Source organism: Pseudoliparis swirei, chromosome 16 (genome assembly GCF_029220125.1).
Source record: "Pseudoliparis swirei isolate HS2019 ecotype Mariana Trench chromosome 16, NWPU_hadal_v1, whole genome shotgun sequence".
Classification (NCBI taxonomy): Eukaryota; Metazoa; Chordata; class Actinopteri; order Perciformes; family Liparidae; genus Pseudoliparis; species Pseudoliparis swirei.
The window spans coordinates 18622167-18639238 of record NC_079403.1 but is presented as its reverse complement, the minus strand read 5'-3'; the positions used below and the strand labels follow the sequence as shown (position 1 = coordinate 18639238).

At 45.7% G+C, this 17072-nt stretch overlaps 1 protein-coding gene across 7 annotated transcripts in view; it reads left to right on the top strand.

Moving 5' to 3' along the window:
* Nucleotides 1-13275, top strand: part of mpp7a (MAGUK p55 scaffold protein 7a) — a 129832-nt gene extending 116557 nt beyond the window's left edge. For all 7 annotated transcript variants that reach the window (XM_056434574.1, XM_056434573.1, XM_056434575.1 and 4 more), the window contains 4 exons: nt 1692-1785; nt 4048-4156; nt 5511-5654; nt 11024-13275. In XM_056434574.1, coding sequence (XP_056290549.1) covers nt 1692-1785; nt 4048-4156; nt 5511-5654; nt 11024-11203 — 527 coding nt within the window. In that variant the 3' untranslated portion in view covers nt 11204-13275. The remainder of the gene's footprint in view (nt 1-1691; nt 1786-4047; nt 4157-5510; nt 5655-11023) is intronic.
* The last annotated feature ends 3797 nt before the right edge of the window (nt 13276-17072 follow it).

Here is a 17072-nt window from a genome sequence, read left to right as displayed (position 1 = left end):
ACAGCTCACAAAAATGAACGACTTCCAAAATGACTGGCTTTCCAAACCGATTTCTTTTGCAGCTCCGAGGTGTCCCAAAGCCAACACTTGATACATCACAAGATACATCTTTAAGATTCATACGTTTAAGCAGGGCAGTGGCATTAGTCATTTTGTAGCCGCCATATGGGGGCTCGGAGGGAAATTGCGACACAACTTTGAAGAAATAGAAGCAGCGCTGGATATTAATTGCTGTATTTGTTGCACGCCGTGTGGCATAATGGATGTTTCCAAGTCGAACTTTGTCACTTTGAAAATGTCCCCGTTATTAAAATGTCATCGGTGGGGCCTTTTTCTTCTTTTATTTTTCCAGCGAGGCACGTTAATTGTTCTTGAATGTGACCTGTGATGCTGTGTTTAATAGAGCCCAGCCTGATTCTGACCCACATAGGATTCACACTGTTTGCTGTTGTTGAGAGGAAGGAGACTCGGAAAATATCTGGTCTTCCTCTATTTTTTATTTTTTGGTTTGATTGCTGTTGTTTTGGATAAAGCCATACCCCCTTTTTTTGTGTTAATTTTAAAACCGGAGCTTTGGAGAACACCGGTTTGTGGCCCTGCTTAGGTTTTTTTTCTTTCGCACTCTTTCACGCTGCTTGTCGCTGTAAAATGTAAACCAGCCGTCTGAGAAAGGCAGGGAGCGTTGCAATAAGCCATTAGAATAGGAAGGTTAAACATTTTGATCCCAATCCAAAGTTTACTGATATTTTCCACCGGTTGGGATTGAACGGATGCACATTCTTTTGTCGCACTGTAATTATTTTCTGTGCCACGGAATAACGCATTGGTGAACGACGCCGTTGGCTGTGTCTCGCACACATATCTGAATCTAAATATATGTTATCTCATGACAAGGCCAGTTTTGGCTCGCGCCCCGTGTTTTTCCTGTACCGTCGTCTGGCGGCGCGACGACATAGAGCCATTGATCTTCCTCAGTGTCCTCTCCACCGCAGCTGGATTTACGACCTGCTTTTCTTCTCAAGCAAGTGACACATTGGATAAATCGCACCATTGGTTTTCCACGAAGCCTGCAGATCAGTCTGGAGCGTTTAAAAGGAAAGACACCGGTCCGCTCACAGGCCTCAACACATGCTGCCGGTTTGAAAGTTTAGTTTTAGTTTGTTTTGGGGAGCGGGTCGGGGGCATCATCGCGAGGCTCCCGCACGCTCTGCCCACTGACCCGTTGAAGCACTTCCCAAAAGGAGCCGGGGGATGAGAGTGGACCCCTTGACCCTCGCAAGTCCTTCAGCGCGGCCTGATCATGCTCAGGCGGAGTGCCGCCCATTTAACAGCGCGGTTAATGGCCAAGTAAATGTGGGGAATTGGATGTTAATGAGAGCTCCAAAACTTAATTACCTTACGCCGGCTAACGCCACGGCTTCTGTTTCTTCAAGAGACGGGTTTAATAAGACACAGTAAAACCCTCTGCCGAATGTCGCTTATGTGTCTGAGTTTAGTGCCACAATGCTACAGGTTGTGTGTATTTACAGTGCTGTTACACAATAATATATACAAGGGTTGGCACGGCCCAGCCTGCTGCGTTTCAGCCGTGTTAACAAGGGACTCAGTTCAGATGCTTTCAGACCCAACAGTGAGTCAGACAGTCTGGGTTTGAGGTAATCTCTGTCTCTCTCTCTCCCTCTTTTGCACAGACACCAGTCGGACCAAGAAGAACCAGGAGAGCGACGGCGTGGAGTACCACTTCATCTCCAAACATCTATTTGAGACAGATATCCACAATAACAAGTAAGCAGGACACCGCATAAGTAAATGAAAACAAAACTAAAGACTGAGCCAACAATAGTCAAACCTGTGGAGTCAAACGCCGCCGTTATCATGGTGGGTCTTGAAGTTGGTTCCAATATTCATAATAATAATTCATTCAAATATTAATAATGAATATAACATACATATTTCAGACAAGAGATGAATAAGAGCAGCATAAGGAAATCGTATATTTTGATATTAAATCATTATTAAAATGTCACAGGAAAAAGGCATTATGAGAAAACAATTCATGAGGAGTAAGTGGTTGCTATATTTCAAAAGCGAAATGTATTTTTCTTACTTCCTGAAGATGTATTGATCTTGTTGGTTCAGCTGTCCTCCACCGTGTCCATGCTCTGATTTACAACTTATTTATTGTGCATTGTTTCATTGAAATACCCTCAACCTGACGCTAAGGTGCTTATCGTTTGACTGGACCCACATTCCGTCCTCCAACATTTGATTTTATAGAAAAAATATAAGATATATAATTTGTTTTGCCTGTAGAATGTCACATTTTCTTTCAAATCTTTAGACTTTATTCTCGAAATATATTTGCTTGAATTAATACTAAATGAATATCATTTTAGCAGACATTTGAGAGCCATCAGCCAGACGAAAACAGCAGCGTCCCTCTCTCTGAACCACTAGAGGCAGCGAGCGCCGGTCCGGCGGTTCCCCGACCGTCGCCGCTCGCTGCCACCGTCTACACGCAAACTGGTGTTGACAGGGCCCGCCTGACCCCGTGTCGGTAACCGATCTCCAGACAGGGGCCCTTGAGGTCTCCTGTCTCTGCTTCCTCCGTCCCCATCAGGCTCTCTCTCTCTCTCTCGCTCTCGCTCTCGCTCTCGCTCTGAACGCAGCCACACCGCGGCCCGCCTTGACATTTGTGGCCAACAAATTGAAATGATGGATGTCTTTCTGTCTCACACGAGCAGGAGAAGGAGGGTAGCTGGAGAAGATATACTGTAGCACATGCAAAACATTTATGCATGCAAACACACACACATACACACATGCACACACACATGTGTGACACAGAGGGAAGCCTGTGGTGGCGAGGGCATATAGAGTGTCAGAGCATGCAGAGAGAAGAAGGGGGTTGGGGGTGTATATTTAGCCGTGTTGCGGTGTTGGTCAGAGGCATGCAATGTTTTTTGGTGGAGTCGGAGGGGTGTGCGACAGAGCTGTGATGTGCTGAAATTATAAGGCAGTGTAGAGGACGAGAGGGAGATGAACTTATTTGGCATGCAGCAGAGACGAGGCAGGGATGGAAAAGGAAAAATAAATGAACAACAGCGTGCATTTAGCCTAAAGAACTTTCCCAAGGGAAGCCCTGTTTTGTGTAAAAATGGCAGCACAATCCAAACTCCTTCACAAAGCCAAGCCCCCTCCAGCGTGCCTCACCGTAATCCGCTCACCTTCTTACCCTCTGTCGACGAAGCGCTTTTTTTTTAACGCAGGCTACTGTAAGCTCTTAAATGACTTTCCAATAACCGAATATGAGGTTTCTTATAGAGCCTCCTTTCTTTAACAAAACAGAAGAAAAAAAGCTGAGTAAAACTTTCTTACACGGGCAATTACCATAAAACTTTCTCTTTACATGGCATCAGTCACACGGCGGCGGTCACTCGTCATGAGCAGACTGCTCGCATGACACACTATTAGCTTCAAATTCTTTCCACGTTGTTACTCTTCTCGCTGCCCTGTTTCCCCCGCTTCTTGTTTTCGGCTAAAAATAGACCAGTGGCTTTTCTTTTTGTTTTCCTCACATCAGCTGATTGGTGTCAAAAGGGGGGGATTATCTGGTGTAAAGATGTTTGCCCGGGGGGGATTAAGTCCTGGTGCATTAAAAGGAGGGAAGGTTTTTGCCGTTCATGCCCCTTCTGAAACAAAAAGGCTGCTGATCGAAAGCCGTGCTGCATGCGAGACGGTATGAGAGCGTCTGGTTTTCAAGTTCTGTTGGAGGATGCTATCTTCAGATCCGCCAGCGGTCGAGAGGGTAATCCTCCTGTCTCTGCGGATTTATATAGTTTTCACATATCATTATTTCTGAGATGAATCTCAGGAGTGTGCTGATGCAGCCGACGAGATTGGGACACGATTCCAATGTTACCCCCCATGGGGACATTAGCGTTGCATTAGATAACTAAGCTCTGCACAGAAATGGTGTTTCCCCCCTCAACAGTCCTCTCATCTATCCTCTCTCTATATCCATCTCTTTCCGTCTCGCCCCTTCAGGTTCATCGAGTACGGCGAGTACAAAGGGAATTATTACGGCACGAGTCTGGACTCGGTGCGCTCCATCCTCTCCAAGAACAAAGTTTGCCTACTGGATGTCCAGCCTCATGTGAGTGACACAGTCCTCTCCATCTCGCCGACCATTGTGTGTGTGTTTCCTTATTTCTTCTTTTTTTTTTCTAGCCCTGTGTTACCTCAGAAACACTTTCTCTCGTCCCAGGCTTTTCTGAGGCCTTGGCTGCTTTTTTTTACCGGGAGCAATTACCTCTAATATCCTCTATTTGAAGCTTTCCTCTTTGGCTTATGTGTCTTGGGTGTAGCGGCGATTAAGCCCCATGAAAAAAAAAAAATGGCCCAAGCAACCATTAGTCCATCTCGCCCCGTCCTCTGCCCCGCCAGCTCCACCCTGTTTGTTTTTGCTCAGTGGATAATGGCGAGAACAAATGCACCATTATATAGATTAGCCTGGCACGTCTGTGAGAAAGAGCCTGTGGAAGCTCATGTGGGTGTTTGTGCATTTACGTATGTGCCTTTCTTTTCTGCTTTTGGCATACACTTGTGTTGTGTAAGCCACCCCATCCTATACCCACCATCCCCCCACACCTCAACAAAATGACTCATGGATCAGATCACTGGCAGTGTCGGAACATGTTATTGCTCCCATGCTGACTCGACTGGAGAGGAATGCCTCCCAGTGGTTCTCTCCTGCCCCTCCTTTGGCCTTATATCTGTCCTACTATCGGTTGCGGGTTTTAGACCCACCGCCCGTTAGCACAGTGGGGGACCCTGATTTCTATAGGACGAGAGGGGAGAGCCCCAAAGCCTGCCTGACGCCACCGCTAACCATCCCTGACCTCTCCCCCACCTCTTGGGAAGCAGATGGGCGCTTTCGTGTCACGCAATTGTTACCACACCTAAGAGGCAAGAAGACCCCTGTGGACAGAAATGTGCTGTCTTCTAAAAGAAGAGCAGCAGAGGCCTGCCCTCAGTGTCACACACCCATCCTTCAACCACCAATTGGCTTTTAGGGAGATGCACCTCAGGCACAAGCGTTATTTTTTCATGCACTGGTCAACTTTGAGTCTTTTTTCAGACTAGTGGAATAAAAAAATATAATGTCAGTAATCAAACTGGAGAAGTGTCATGGTTATTTCTATTAGTTTATAGTTCATTTCCATCTTGAAAGAACTGAAAGTCTTTGTTTTTCATTATTTACTCACCTGTAGAGTCTCCCCTTAACCCTTTAATAATAATGTACACTTGTTTTTAACACATAGCAACTCGATGTCATGAGCCGAAAGATGGATAATCCTTCCTTTAATCACCTCTTCACCCCTAACAAGTGCAACCCTCATGCGTATTAGCTTGATACATGCTTCTTAAGTTACTCTCTCACTTGTGTTTCACCATGGCAACGCCTCACGCTGCCCATTTCGCTTCTCATGATTCACGTTTATTTCCAGATTATAAAGCTCCTGCGGACGGGGGAGTTTAAGCCCTTTGTCGTGTTGGTGAAGCCTCCTGCGATCGAGAGGCTGAGGGAGAGCAGACAGAACGCCAAAATTATATCGGGCAAGGACAACAAGGGATCCGCCAAGCCGTTCACGGTAAGAAGGCACAAGTGGAGCATTGATCTCTCACACTGAGTCCAACGTCCATTAGCGTGACACGTTGTCTGGAGGTATTCAACCTGCTTGAAGCACCAGGTGGGTCTGCCTCCATTTAGACAATCACAGGAAATCTATTGTCCTTTTATGATATTTGTAAATGCTGCTCCGATGAGATTACGGTAGATGAAGGTTTAATGACCTCAGTGAGGAGAGAAGTGGGTAGCTCCAACAGAAAATAACAGGAGAGAGATAGTAGGAGACACATTCATTTAGGATAAAGAGGGATTATAAACACACAGCCGGAGGGAGCACATCTGCAGCAGACTCAAATGTTGTTGAACCACAATGCAACCATAAATTATAGTTTTATGCATTTTGATTGAATGATGCTGTGTAGTTAAACTGATGAAACACACAACAGAAATAATTGTGTGTGTGTGTGTGTGTGTGTGTGTGTGTGTGTGTGTGTGTGTGTGTGTGTGTGTGTGTGTGTGTGTGTGTGTGTGTGTGTGTGTGTGTGTGTGTGTGTGTGTGTGTGTGTGTGTGTGTGTGTGTGTGTGTGTGTGTGTGTTGGGGGGGATGATGGTTTTACCAGCCCCACACTGCCTGCGGGCGAGCATGTGTCTTACTCACCCCGCAGGCAGCGCTGAGGCCAAGTTTTTGGTCAGCGACGCACTGCGGAAGGCCTGTTGGGACACAAGAGAAAGGGGGTGGAGGGGGAGGAAGAGACGGGGCTGTCAAAAGAGACAAGAGACGACCTGGCACCGAGAGGACGAGTAAAGAAGGGGGAGGGGAGCGAGCTGCAGGTGTAAATCCAAGAAGTGTGGCAACTCTTTCAGCCGGGGGTTTATACGTTTTCTTTATTGGAAACATATGCAAATAACATGGCATGTAAACCACCATTTTGAACTCCATATAATATTCCACACCTCTTGCTTACTTTCCCGTTAACTCCTTACCCCCCTAGCCCAAGAAAAAAAGTCCATTGTTGCCAGAAATGCATGTGCTATGTAAAGCAGCAAATCCCTCGCGAAGGGGCATGATGGGATAGCCTTGGCAAAGTTCAAATTCGTGCCCTCTGATCTTTAGTTAGTTTATTCACGGAAGTTATTCAAAACAAATGATTGTGACTCTAACCAATCACATGAGGAGATTTACCCATTCAGAGATGTATTGTAAAGATGAATTCATTGTATTGTATTTTGTCCTGAAATAGAAGTGAGGCTACCAACAGTAATTTGACGGCCCGACGGCTCCGCTAAAGGTGGAAGTTGTCGGCCTATCCAGGCAGCCTGGCCAAATCTTGGACCCACAGCAGTGCTACCCTTAAACTATTGAGAATAATTATGTCATCTCCTTTCTACCGCCATCTTATTATCACGCAAACCAGCTCCTAGTTTTCGGTTACAGTCGAACTGAACGTCCCGGCAATATTTTACTTTTTAAAACCTCAATACAGAACACATTTGGCTTGCGTTCGTCCCGCGTTGAAACATCATCGGCCCTCATCTCCCTGAGAGCGATGAGCTTTAGCTGTCAGGAACAGGAAAGTTACCAACAACCCGTGCTGTAGCTGCTATTAGTCTCTGTCCCTTTATTAGCCTCTGCTATTCTCTCAAGTCATACATAAAAGTTGTCCGGGTAACAAACCGGGTTCTCTGTACATGTTCCTCAAGTTGGCCGTTTAGAAAGGCTCTGTAAGAGAAGCCGGGCGAGGTCCTCAGCTGTAATTCTCCTCTAAAAGAGACAGGTCTGCTTTAATGATAAAGACCGGGTGAACAGTCGTCTCATTGTTTCAGCAGAGCAGTCTGACTTAAGCCTCCCCTCTTTTTTCTTTTCTTTTTGGAGCTGGAGATGATTCGACATTTAAAGCACAATTTAGAAGAAAAAGAAACACCAATGCAATGCATGAATCTTGCTGTAATGTGGTGTTACCACAGTCATTTAAAGCTGCTTTGTAAAGATCTTGTTGGGGTTTTTCTGTGCTGTTTTGTGCCCCTGAAATAGTCCCTTAAGGCGAAGTTTCCTTATACATTATAAAATCCAAAAGAAATCCAATAAGGAAAATGTAAAACGAAACAAAAAAGAAGACGAGCCTTAAAAACATGATTTTTTAAATCTGCAGTCAGTGGTAAAACCAATGAAAACGTCTGTTTATCCGGAACAGTGCTTCAACGCGCTCTGTCGTCTCATGTGGAAACTAGAATGGGCACTCGGTAGAGCGCATACCTTCGCATATCACAAGATTAGGCATTGAATTATGAACATGTTGGCATTAGTTGCATGCCAATTGGATAATAATTTACCGTGCTATGGTAAAAAGAAGATTTTTACCTTGACATTGACATTTGACCCGATCGATCCCAAAATTGAATCAAATGGTCCCCGGATAATAACTAATCATCCCCCCAAATTTCATGCGATTCAAGAAGATTTTTACCTTTTCATGACCTTAACCTTTGACCCGATCGATCCTAAAATCTAATCAAATGGTCCCCGGATAATAACTAATCATCCCACCAAATTTCATGCGATTCGGTTTAATACTTTTTGAGTTATGCGAGTAACACGCATACAAATAGATAAATAAATACACGGCGATCAAAACATAACCTTCCGCATTTTCAATGCGAAGATAATGAAGCACATGGCAGTGAGGAGGACCTCCAGGTGTGGCATCAGCTCCAACCGATTCCAGCGCGGAACAGCGGCCGCCTAAAGAATATCCACTCACTCGCCCAGCTTTTCCGTTCGCCTGTTTTTGCCCCCGCTGTATCCGCCTCTTTTCCTTCACCTTGCACCTCTCCTATTATATTCTCCCCATGCGTTTTTATTCTCTTTTCAGTCCATCCAGCGAGCTCGCTGTCCTTTAAGCGACGTCCCATTAATGTTCTTTTACCTGGAACGGTCTAACTAGAGCCAGACATGGAAACATCCCACACACACACACACACGCGCGTTTAGCTGCCAGGACCGGTCCGAGGTGTTGTCTTCCTGGTGGCGACCGCAAAGGTCATCTGTGAGTCCAAACAGTTGGAGACCTGCAGATGACCAGGAATAACAGGCATGGAAGACCATCTGCCCCCTTCATGCCCGAGCCCGGTCCTCTTCCGGTCATCCTGCGGCTCACAGGCTGATAAAACCACCACGTATAGATGCACGAGAGAATTTAAAAAAATATATATTTCAAGAAGACGGGCCTTTTGCTGAGTGCCAGAGCAAGTGACTGTTTATATTTAGCCGAGCAGCTAATCCGTCACGGAAAAGCGGAAAACCCACCAGAAACATTCTGAAGCGACTCCTTGGCTTGGTTTAAAGCTGGTGCGTGTGTGTGTGTGTGAGAGAGAGTGTTTGGGGTGCATAGGCGCGTGCTTTTGAATTCTTGATGTGCATGAATGTGCGTCTGTGTGTATTTATAATTGTATGTTTGGCAAATGAGGGCTCACTATGAAAACCATATCTGTTTCCAGTAAAAACACAAGGCTAAATCAGTGCAGCCACATTAGCCCCGCTGTTGCACCGAAAAGGCCGACCCAGCCAGGACCCACAGAGCCGGAAGCCTCAGAAGGGGGGTGGGTGTGGACCACCGTGGAGAGATACCTGGGTCTCAGAAGGCTCCATCTATGAATACCGGAGCCCCCAGATAGGCGATGTGTTTACTCCCACCCTGATAAAAAAATGTTGTTTGGCTGCCCCTCACAGTTACCACGTGGTTTTGTTCTGTACATTGGACGGCTAATTTGCATATGGACCTGGAAAAACCCTCCACCCCCCCTTGAAGGACCCCTTATTCAAACCTCATGCAGCTCCCTCGTGTTGTGCTGGCTCGGCGCCTTTTTAGATGGAAAATGGAGGTGTGCTCAACAAACAGGTCCAGGCAGCGAGCGAACCCTAGTCCGTAATATGTTTGGCGCATTCATCCACCCGCTGAATTAGTGAACCAAAACTTCATTTCAAGGGGCAATCTCAAATATTTTCATTTCAATAAATGTCCCTTGGTCAGGGAGTTAACACAGTGGTGGTTGAGCCTGTGGCCCACTGACTAAAGTATTGCAATATTTGTACATTAGTATTATAAACTCTGTGTGGCCAGAAAAAAAACTTATATTTTACAGTCTTTTGGCATTCAATGCACAATTTTTTTTAGACTTTGCACACAATTCTGAAAACTGGCATGTTGGTATGGAATATGCCTCGCGAAGGCTCTTTAGAATAAGAACTGCCGTTACAAAGGTGCTCCATCTTTCTCCAGCAGGCCAATCAGAGCCCACTGGGGCTTTTTTACAGTACGTGTGCTTAAAGAGACAGGCGCGGGTGAATATGGGTGTATTCAGACCGTGGGAGTTTATTATATAACGCCAAAGTGTGTAGACATGTTCTTGTAAAAACCCAAAATACAACTGAACTGGAAAATGAGCATAGACATCCACTTTAAATCATCAAACACCCCACCTAGTATCAGGGAATTCATGACTTAAAGTAAAGATAATAATCAGTGTGTGTAATGCAAAGTGTTTCGAGACCGACACTCGTCACTCTTTATATAGTGTAGTAAATTACCATCTACAATAATTACTGATGATGTACCAAAATATGGACTTGCTTTACTATATAATTCATGATTTTGAGAAGTCGAAACACAGAACTGGAGTTGAATCGCATGGAGTCTGGAGTCATCTTCAGACACACATGTAAACATAATCGGATCTTCAAATCGCCTAATATTCATGTGTAGATCGAAAAAGCCCCAAAACTATGCGCAAATACACATTTTATAAATCTTATTTCTTTTACTTGGAGGTCAAAGTAACACACACACATTCGTGCCCATTTTCAGATCTCTTTTTATCCAACCACCTCGAGCCTTTTCGAGAAGTGTTCGCAGACCCTGAAGCTCAATCTGCACCGTGTCATTGTGCAGCTGTCATTTCCCCGTAAAATAACATCAAATCCAGACCTGCTATAATGTATGTTTAACATGTCTGTCTTGGTGACGATGGTTAGGTTTTTGTCCCCGGCTTATTTTGAGGACGCCCGTGTGAGGAAATGATGAACATTCCTTGAGGTCGGGTTGCTGCACGGGGATCTTTTAGTGCGTGGTGTGTGCCGGGGTTCATGTGTGGGGACCATGTCTCCGGGAGGTTATAAAGGGCTCCACATGGGCCACTTTTTGCTTATTTGTGTGTTTAAGGCCGTCTGTTTTGTGTGAAGTTATCTCCCCTCCTGTTTCCTGAGGCTGCCCTCAAATGAGGTGGTTCTTCTCCCCTCCCCCCCCCCCCCCCCCTTCGGTTTCTCGTGACATCTCTGCATTTTTGTCTCTTTTCACCTTCTCTTTTCTGTCTCTCCCTTTTTGTTTTCACGCACAGGAGGAGGACTTCCAGGAGATGGTGACCGCCGCCCAGACGCTGGAGGCCCAACACAGCCACCTGTTCGAGAAGGTCATCGTCAACGAAGACCTCTTGACGGCCTTCGGCGAGCTGCGGGCGGCGCTGAGGAAAGTGGAGATGGAGACACACTGGATTCCGGTCAGCTGGACTCACTCCTGAGAATCCACACGGACTGTGCGAGGAGAAAAGGGAGGGATTTGATGAAAATATGCACGTTTAAAACAAATATTTCTATGTCTGCTGGTGTTTGGGGTAAATAAGTGGGGGGGTAAGGGGAATCAAACAAGACGCCACACCTGAGCTGCACGGACCTTTAAAAAAAAAAAAAAAGCTTTTGCGTGACACCGGGCTGGATTTAGACCTCCGCTGTAGTCCGGATGCGGACCTGCAGGTCTGACCAGATGGGACCTGAGGGCCCGAGGCAGAGTGGCCGTCTGGGCCTTGGATCGATCTGGGTCTCAGAACGTGGGACGAGCCTGGACCATTGCCGCACCAGTGGTCCTGCCAGCACATCAGTAACCGCGCCAACCAGGACTCTTGTCTTTCGTGTGTTTTTAACATTAGGCCATTAGAAACCAAAGGGATTGACGTATTTCTTTCTTGTTGGACAACGTTCTTGCGTATGTCTTTAGGAGAATGGAAAAGGGAGAGAAGAGAACATCTTTGCCTTCTGTATTGTTGTGCTTCTATAATGCTCCTCGTGACTCCAGCACCATCAGGTACACTCCCAAGAAAGGGCAGTAAGTGTAATTTTATTTAAGAGAAATTAATATATTTTATATGCATATCCTGACTCCTGATCCCGACTGTAGCCACCCTTCTGACAGCTTCTCGTCTCGCCTTTCAGTCAAGTATTTGGAGTTCTTTGCCCCGGTCTCGTGTAACAAAGCACACAGAGAAACATTTTGATTTTGGTGTTGAATATTCCATTTCAGAGTATTTTAAAAAGAAAGCCACCCCTTCAAACGAAGGTGCCCAACATAACAGCTTTGCCATTTAATGTACCAGAACTGGACACGTTTTTTTTGCGGCCTGCGAGAAGAAAATGTTCACAATTGTGTTTTATAAGGGCGGAGTCTTTATTTTTATTCACATTTAAAAAAACTTTTTTAAAGGTTTCAGCAAGGCTGCTAATAAAAGGTTCCAAGCACACATCCAGGGGTTTAAATGCAAAGTAGCTGCCCCGGACTTTATGAGCATTAGAAGTTTATTGTTATCTGGAGTCTCCTATTCCCGATCTGACTTAAACATTTTAGTTTTTTATTTCCTTTTGTTTGTTATTTCTAACTGTTTTTTTTTTACAGCAGCCTGGCTGTATTATTATTATTTCTATCATTAATAATGTTGCAGCCCTGGTAGCTTCTCGTTTCTTGAATATTTTACACGTTAAAGAAATATTTTGCCACTTTACTGATAGTGAGACGAGCAGCTCGATACCACTGTCAAGCTCCGAGATTACTGATGGACCTCGAGCTCTTAAAACTGGGAACAGGGAAAACGATCAGAACTATGCAGCATCTCTATAAGTTGTGGTTTTTATGAAGTTGTGGTTTTACTCTGAACAATATATTTATTAATTTATAAGCTTCAAAAGAGTTGGTACGCTTACCGTGGCTAGAGCCAGAGTGGTTGTCTCCCCATGTGTTGTGTTTTTGCTAAGCTAAGCTAATTAGCGTCTGAGTCTGGCTCTATAATTAACGTACAGCCGTGAGAGAGTGGTATCGACGATTTAACCAATGGCAAAAAACAACAACTAAACAATAAGCATATTGTCACAATGTCAAACTATTCCCCAAACTACGTATTTTGACCATCTGGCCTTCATACTGTGCAAATGCATTTCCTCTCATACACTAGCTGTATGTCCAGCTCAGGTTATATCGCCCACATTTCTTTGTTTGTTTATTTTACGTTTTTCATCCACTGTAATATTTATATATTGGATTTCTGTCAATTTTTGAAAAGGGTAATAAGAGTGTTCAGTAATAATAACATATTTTAAAGGGATTTTAACACTCCTCACTTTGCCCAGAGTCTTTTATGTGTCACATTATATTACTCGTTCACCTGTTCATATCTCAATCCTTCTGCCATCTACATCGATCAGAATCACATTTGTACAGTCTCCAGAAAAATATTTTGAATTTCCTGCTGTAAATGAAATGCTGTTGTATGAATTTCCATTATTCTTGATAACTGCTACATTTTATATTAAAGAGCAAACAACTAGACGTGTACTGGCATAGATTGAGAGCAGTGATGTGTGTGTTTCTGGGATTTGTTTTAAGAAGAAAAAGAAGAATATTCCAGACACGAAGTTCACGCCGGAGTGAGTGCACAGTTTGAGTCAACAGAGCTGACACCTTTCGTCTCGTCAGTGAATACATTGGGCTGTTACATCTGATTTAGATTTTCAGAATATTACAGTTCTTTCCCTCGTGCTGCAATCACCTTTAATTAATTTTAAATAGTGATTTGGCTTCCTGGTGGCTCTGTTGGCTCGTGTCTTTATATCCTGACCTGTCATATAAAGATTTTTTTTTAATTACCTTAAAAATGAAATTCTCAAGACATAACTATTCATCATCTCTCGTTGCATATTTTTACCCAGCTCGTACATTCCTGTAAATGTGTTCAGAAACTATTTTAATCATCCCAAGTGCACTATTTAAATCCATCTAACGTCACATTAAACGCTCCTTTTCCCCCCTAAAAATCTGCAGAAGAAAAAGCATGTTTCCATCCACAACTTTCACATGAATATTAGCAGAGATGAGCGGTTGAGGCGGTCAGCTGTTACACCAGAGACGACAACATTAAAAGGATGTGTACCTGATGGAAATGTGACATTTATGTTTGTTTCATGTATTCATTTGAGGAGATTGGAGCGGAAACCGCAAACCTTATGCCTAATTTGATAAATCAGTTTTATTGCACTGCTTTTATGGATGCACCAACTTTTCACCTCAGCCAAAGCAAATATTTTGGAGGGGAGGGGGGGGGGGGTCTTTCTTTTTTTCAAATATCCGGTGTTTCCACCCTCTGAAAATGTGCATGAAAAGACATTTTAAGTTGTAACGTCCAGATGGAGCGTGAACTCCTAAAGGAGTCGCTGGTTGGATCCAGATTGAAGGAAAGGGCCTAAATCCAGTTACCGCTAGGAACCAATTAAACCCCAGCTGTGTGCCAAATTACTAACTCAGATGTCACTGGACCTTTGAAAACGGGCTCTGAGTGAGTCGGCGGGGGTGGTAAAAATGGGGGGGGGCGGTCGTTGAATCCTCCAGTGGGTCCAAACCAGCGACCCACTGGAGGATTCAACGCTTTGCTTGATGAGGTTCCAACAAAAATCCCCCAACGGTCCAAATCAGGTCAACGAACCTTCACGTTTCCGCTTCACGTTTAACGTTGATGGCTGTGTGGAGGGGGGGGGGGGGGTCAATGTGAATAAGGATGCAGTGAAGTTGTGGGATTGTCAGAAAAAGATAACAACATTCAGTGCGTTTACATGATGGTATAATTCGAATCTTGCTTTAGTCGGACTATGCTATCTTTTGGGGGATCTGCTGTGTGGCAGCTGTGTCTGATTTGGCCTCGGCTGCTGGTGATTGGCAATCAGTCAGCAGCCGAGGCCACCCTTATAAAAGCTCCCACTTGAGAGTGGAGGGGAGAGGTGAGCAGAGGCGCATGTTTGGCGGTCTGCTCGGTGTGTGTTTCGAGAATAAAAGCATGTCTTCGAGCAAAACCTCTCTGTGTCTGGCGGATCCTTGGTGCTGGTGGGGGAAGCCCACGGGTGGCGGGGTCAGGCCTGCTACAGTGGAACCCAACGTGGGGCCCCCTGGAACCCAGTGCCTGAAAGGGATGGAGCCAGACCAGGAAGAAGAGGAGCTGATGAACAGCTTGGGCCAGATGCTGGCCAGAATCGAGGAGATGGGGCGGGCACAGGCGGAGGAGAGCCGCCTGTTCCTCGGGACAACTGTTTTCATTACAACTCGTGGTGATACAGCCATTTCCGCTTGACCTCTTCACCACCAACAACAACAACAACATTTCGAGAAAGATGGCGAACAGAGAGCGAGGCGAAGCTACATCCCTCTACTATTCTTCCATGGTGTTAATAGGAGTACAGCGAATGCAAATGGCGCTATTGGCTGAGTTGATAACGGAGAGAAGACGCCGTCGCCGAAGGTACACGGAGAATTTAATTTATCGTCTCTTTCGACTTCCGGGTCACGACATGGGAGGGAGGGAGTGAGTGAGGAGGGCGGCGGGATCTCGAGCATGCGCAAAGACGCAAAGTCCAGTTCCTAATCGAATTCACCGTTACATGCCGCGAGAGTCGAATTATCAACTGGATCGGACCGAGCTATCCAGGGGTGTTAATCGGATCGAAGTCGGACCACAAAGGTGTTTACATGAAACGGATAATTCGATTTCAATCCAACTAAGCCAATAATTCGATTGCATGTAAACGCACTGACTCACTTAGGCCTGAAGAGAGGAACCCCTTATTGTTCCCCATCCTGCTCTTTCTTCATGTCTTTCTCTCACTTTCTTTCCTCCTAATTTGAATAACAGAGTGATGGTAAGTGAGCCGGTGGGGGGGGGGTGGGATTTGGAATGCTGCCAGCTGTACTTATGAGTCTCATCGTGCCCTCTGATCTATGCTGAGTGAGTGAGAGGTTTTCCCCTTCGAGCATGTTGAGCACAAGGCGAACGCCCCGCTCGCGTTGTCCCGGGCAGCTCGGCGGTCGAGGCAGTGCGTGGACGGGGACATTCTGGAGGTCCTAAGTGAGTGCAAATGGACCCCATTTCCTCTCACGTCGTAACGCCAAAGGGCGGACCACTGTTCAAGACCTTTTTTTTTGCCAGAGATCTGTAGAGTAGAGGTGTCCCTGTCTCAGACTTCAAGGAGCCGATGTAGCTGCTTCCCCCTGCAGTACTTTGAGTATTCTTCGGTCCTCGCTTCAACACATTACACTCAAGTTTGTCTTCACCTCGCGCCTCAGACCCTGTCGGGTCTCCCATGTGATTATTCGGCTCCAATGCGTGTCGAGCTATGTTTTGATAGCTCTCCAGTTGCCCTGGAAGGGGAGGGACGCTCAAACAACAAACAACGAGCGCCGGATTCACCGTTGACGCGATCGCTGACGGACGTGCCGCGTTGCCTCCTGGTTCCTGGGAGCGGCGGGAGCCCCGGACGCGGTGCTTTATTCTTTCTCAAATGGGGACGACAGAAACACGTGTTCGCAGATTAGGTTTCCCCCGACACGAATAACGAGAGGAATCGGCCACATATGCCAAGGTACTTTAGCTGAGTTATGAGGTAATACTGAAATATACTACGTGTGTACATTTGTGCCTGTACATATAATGGATAAAACGGAATGGTAAATTGGCACTGCCAAGCATTAAGTAGTAGCAACAACAACAAAAAAAGAGGCGCTATTATAAATCTTCATATAGTTGTATAAAAGTCCGCCTTCAGCCTCAGACTGATTTAAGATAACAAATCCCCGGCCCTCTGTATTCATCTTCCTCCGTCATCTCTTGAAGAGCGAGCTGCCGTGTGAGTTGAGGCCAAGCGATGGCTTCCCCAGTTCAGACACGAACACTGGCTCGCCGAATCAAAGACCTGCTCTCCTGTCTAACACCCCCCCCTACCCCTCCCCCCTCGTTCCGACAACTCTAATCGTTTGGGAATCTGAGGATTTATAGCGAGCGAAGTTGGGCTTTTATCTCAGATCCCACGTATTAACGTTGCAGTAATGTCTCGTGAATCGGTCTCTTTCTTGCCCGTTTGATGTATTTATCTTCAACGGTCATAAATCCTTGCATTAAGTGAACCCATTGCTTGGGATCTGAGGGCCCGGAGCCAGACAAGCAGGGGCCGAGGCAGGAGGAGAAGTGGCCCGGTAGACGAACAAGGTGGGATTAATTTGTGGAGAAGTCCAAAATCCCGTCCTGTCCCCGAGCCCAGCGACATGTCCGAGGGCTTCCTCTACGGCCCCTTGACGCATTTCAGAAA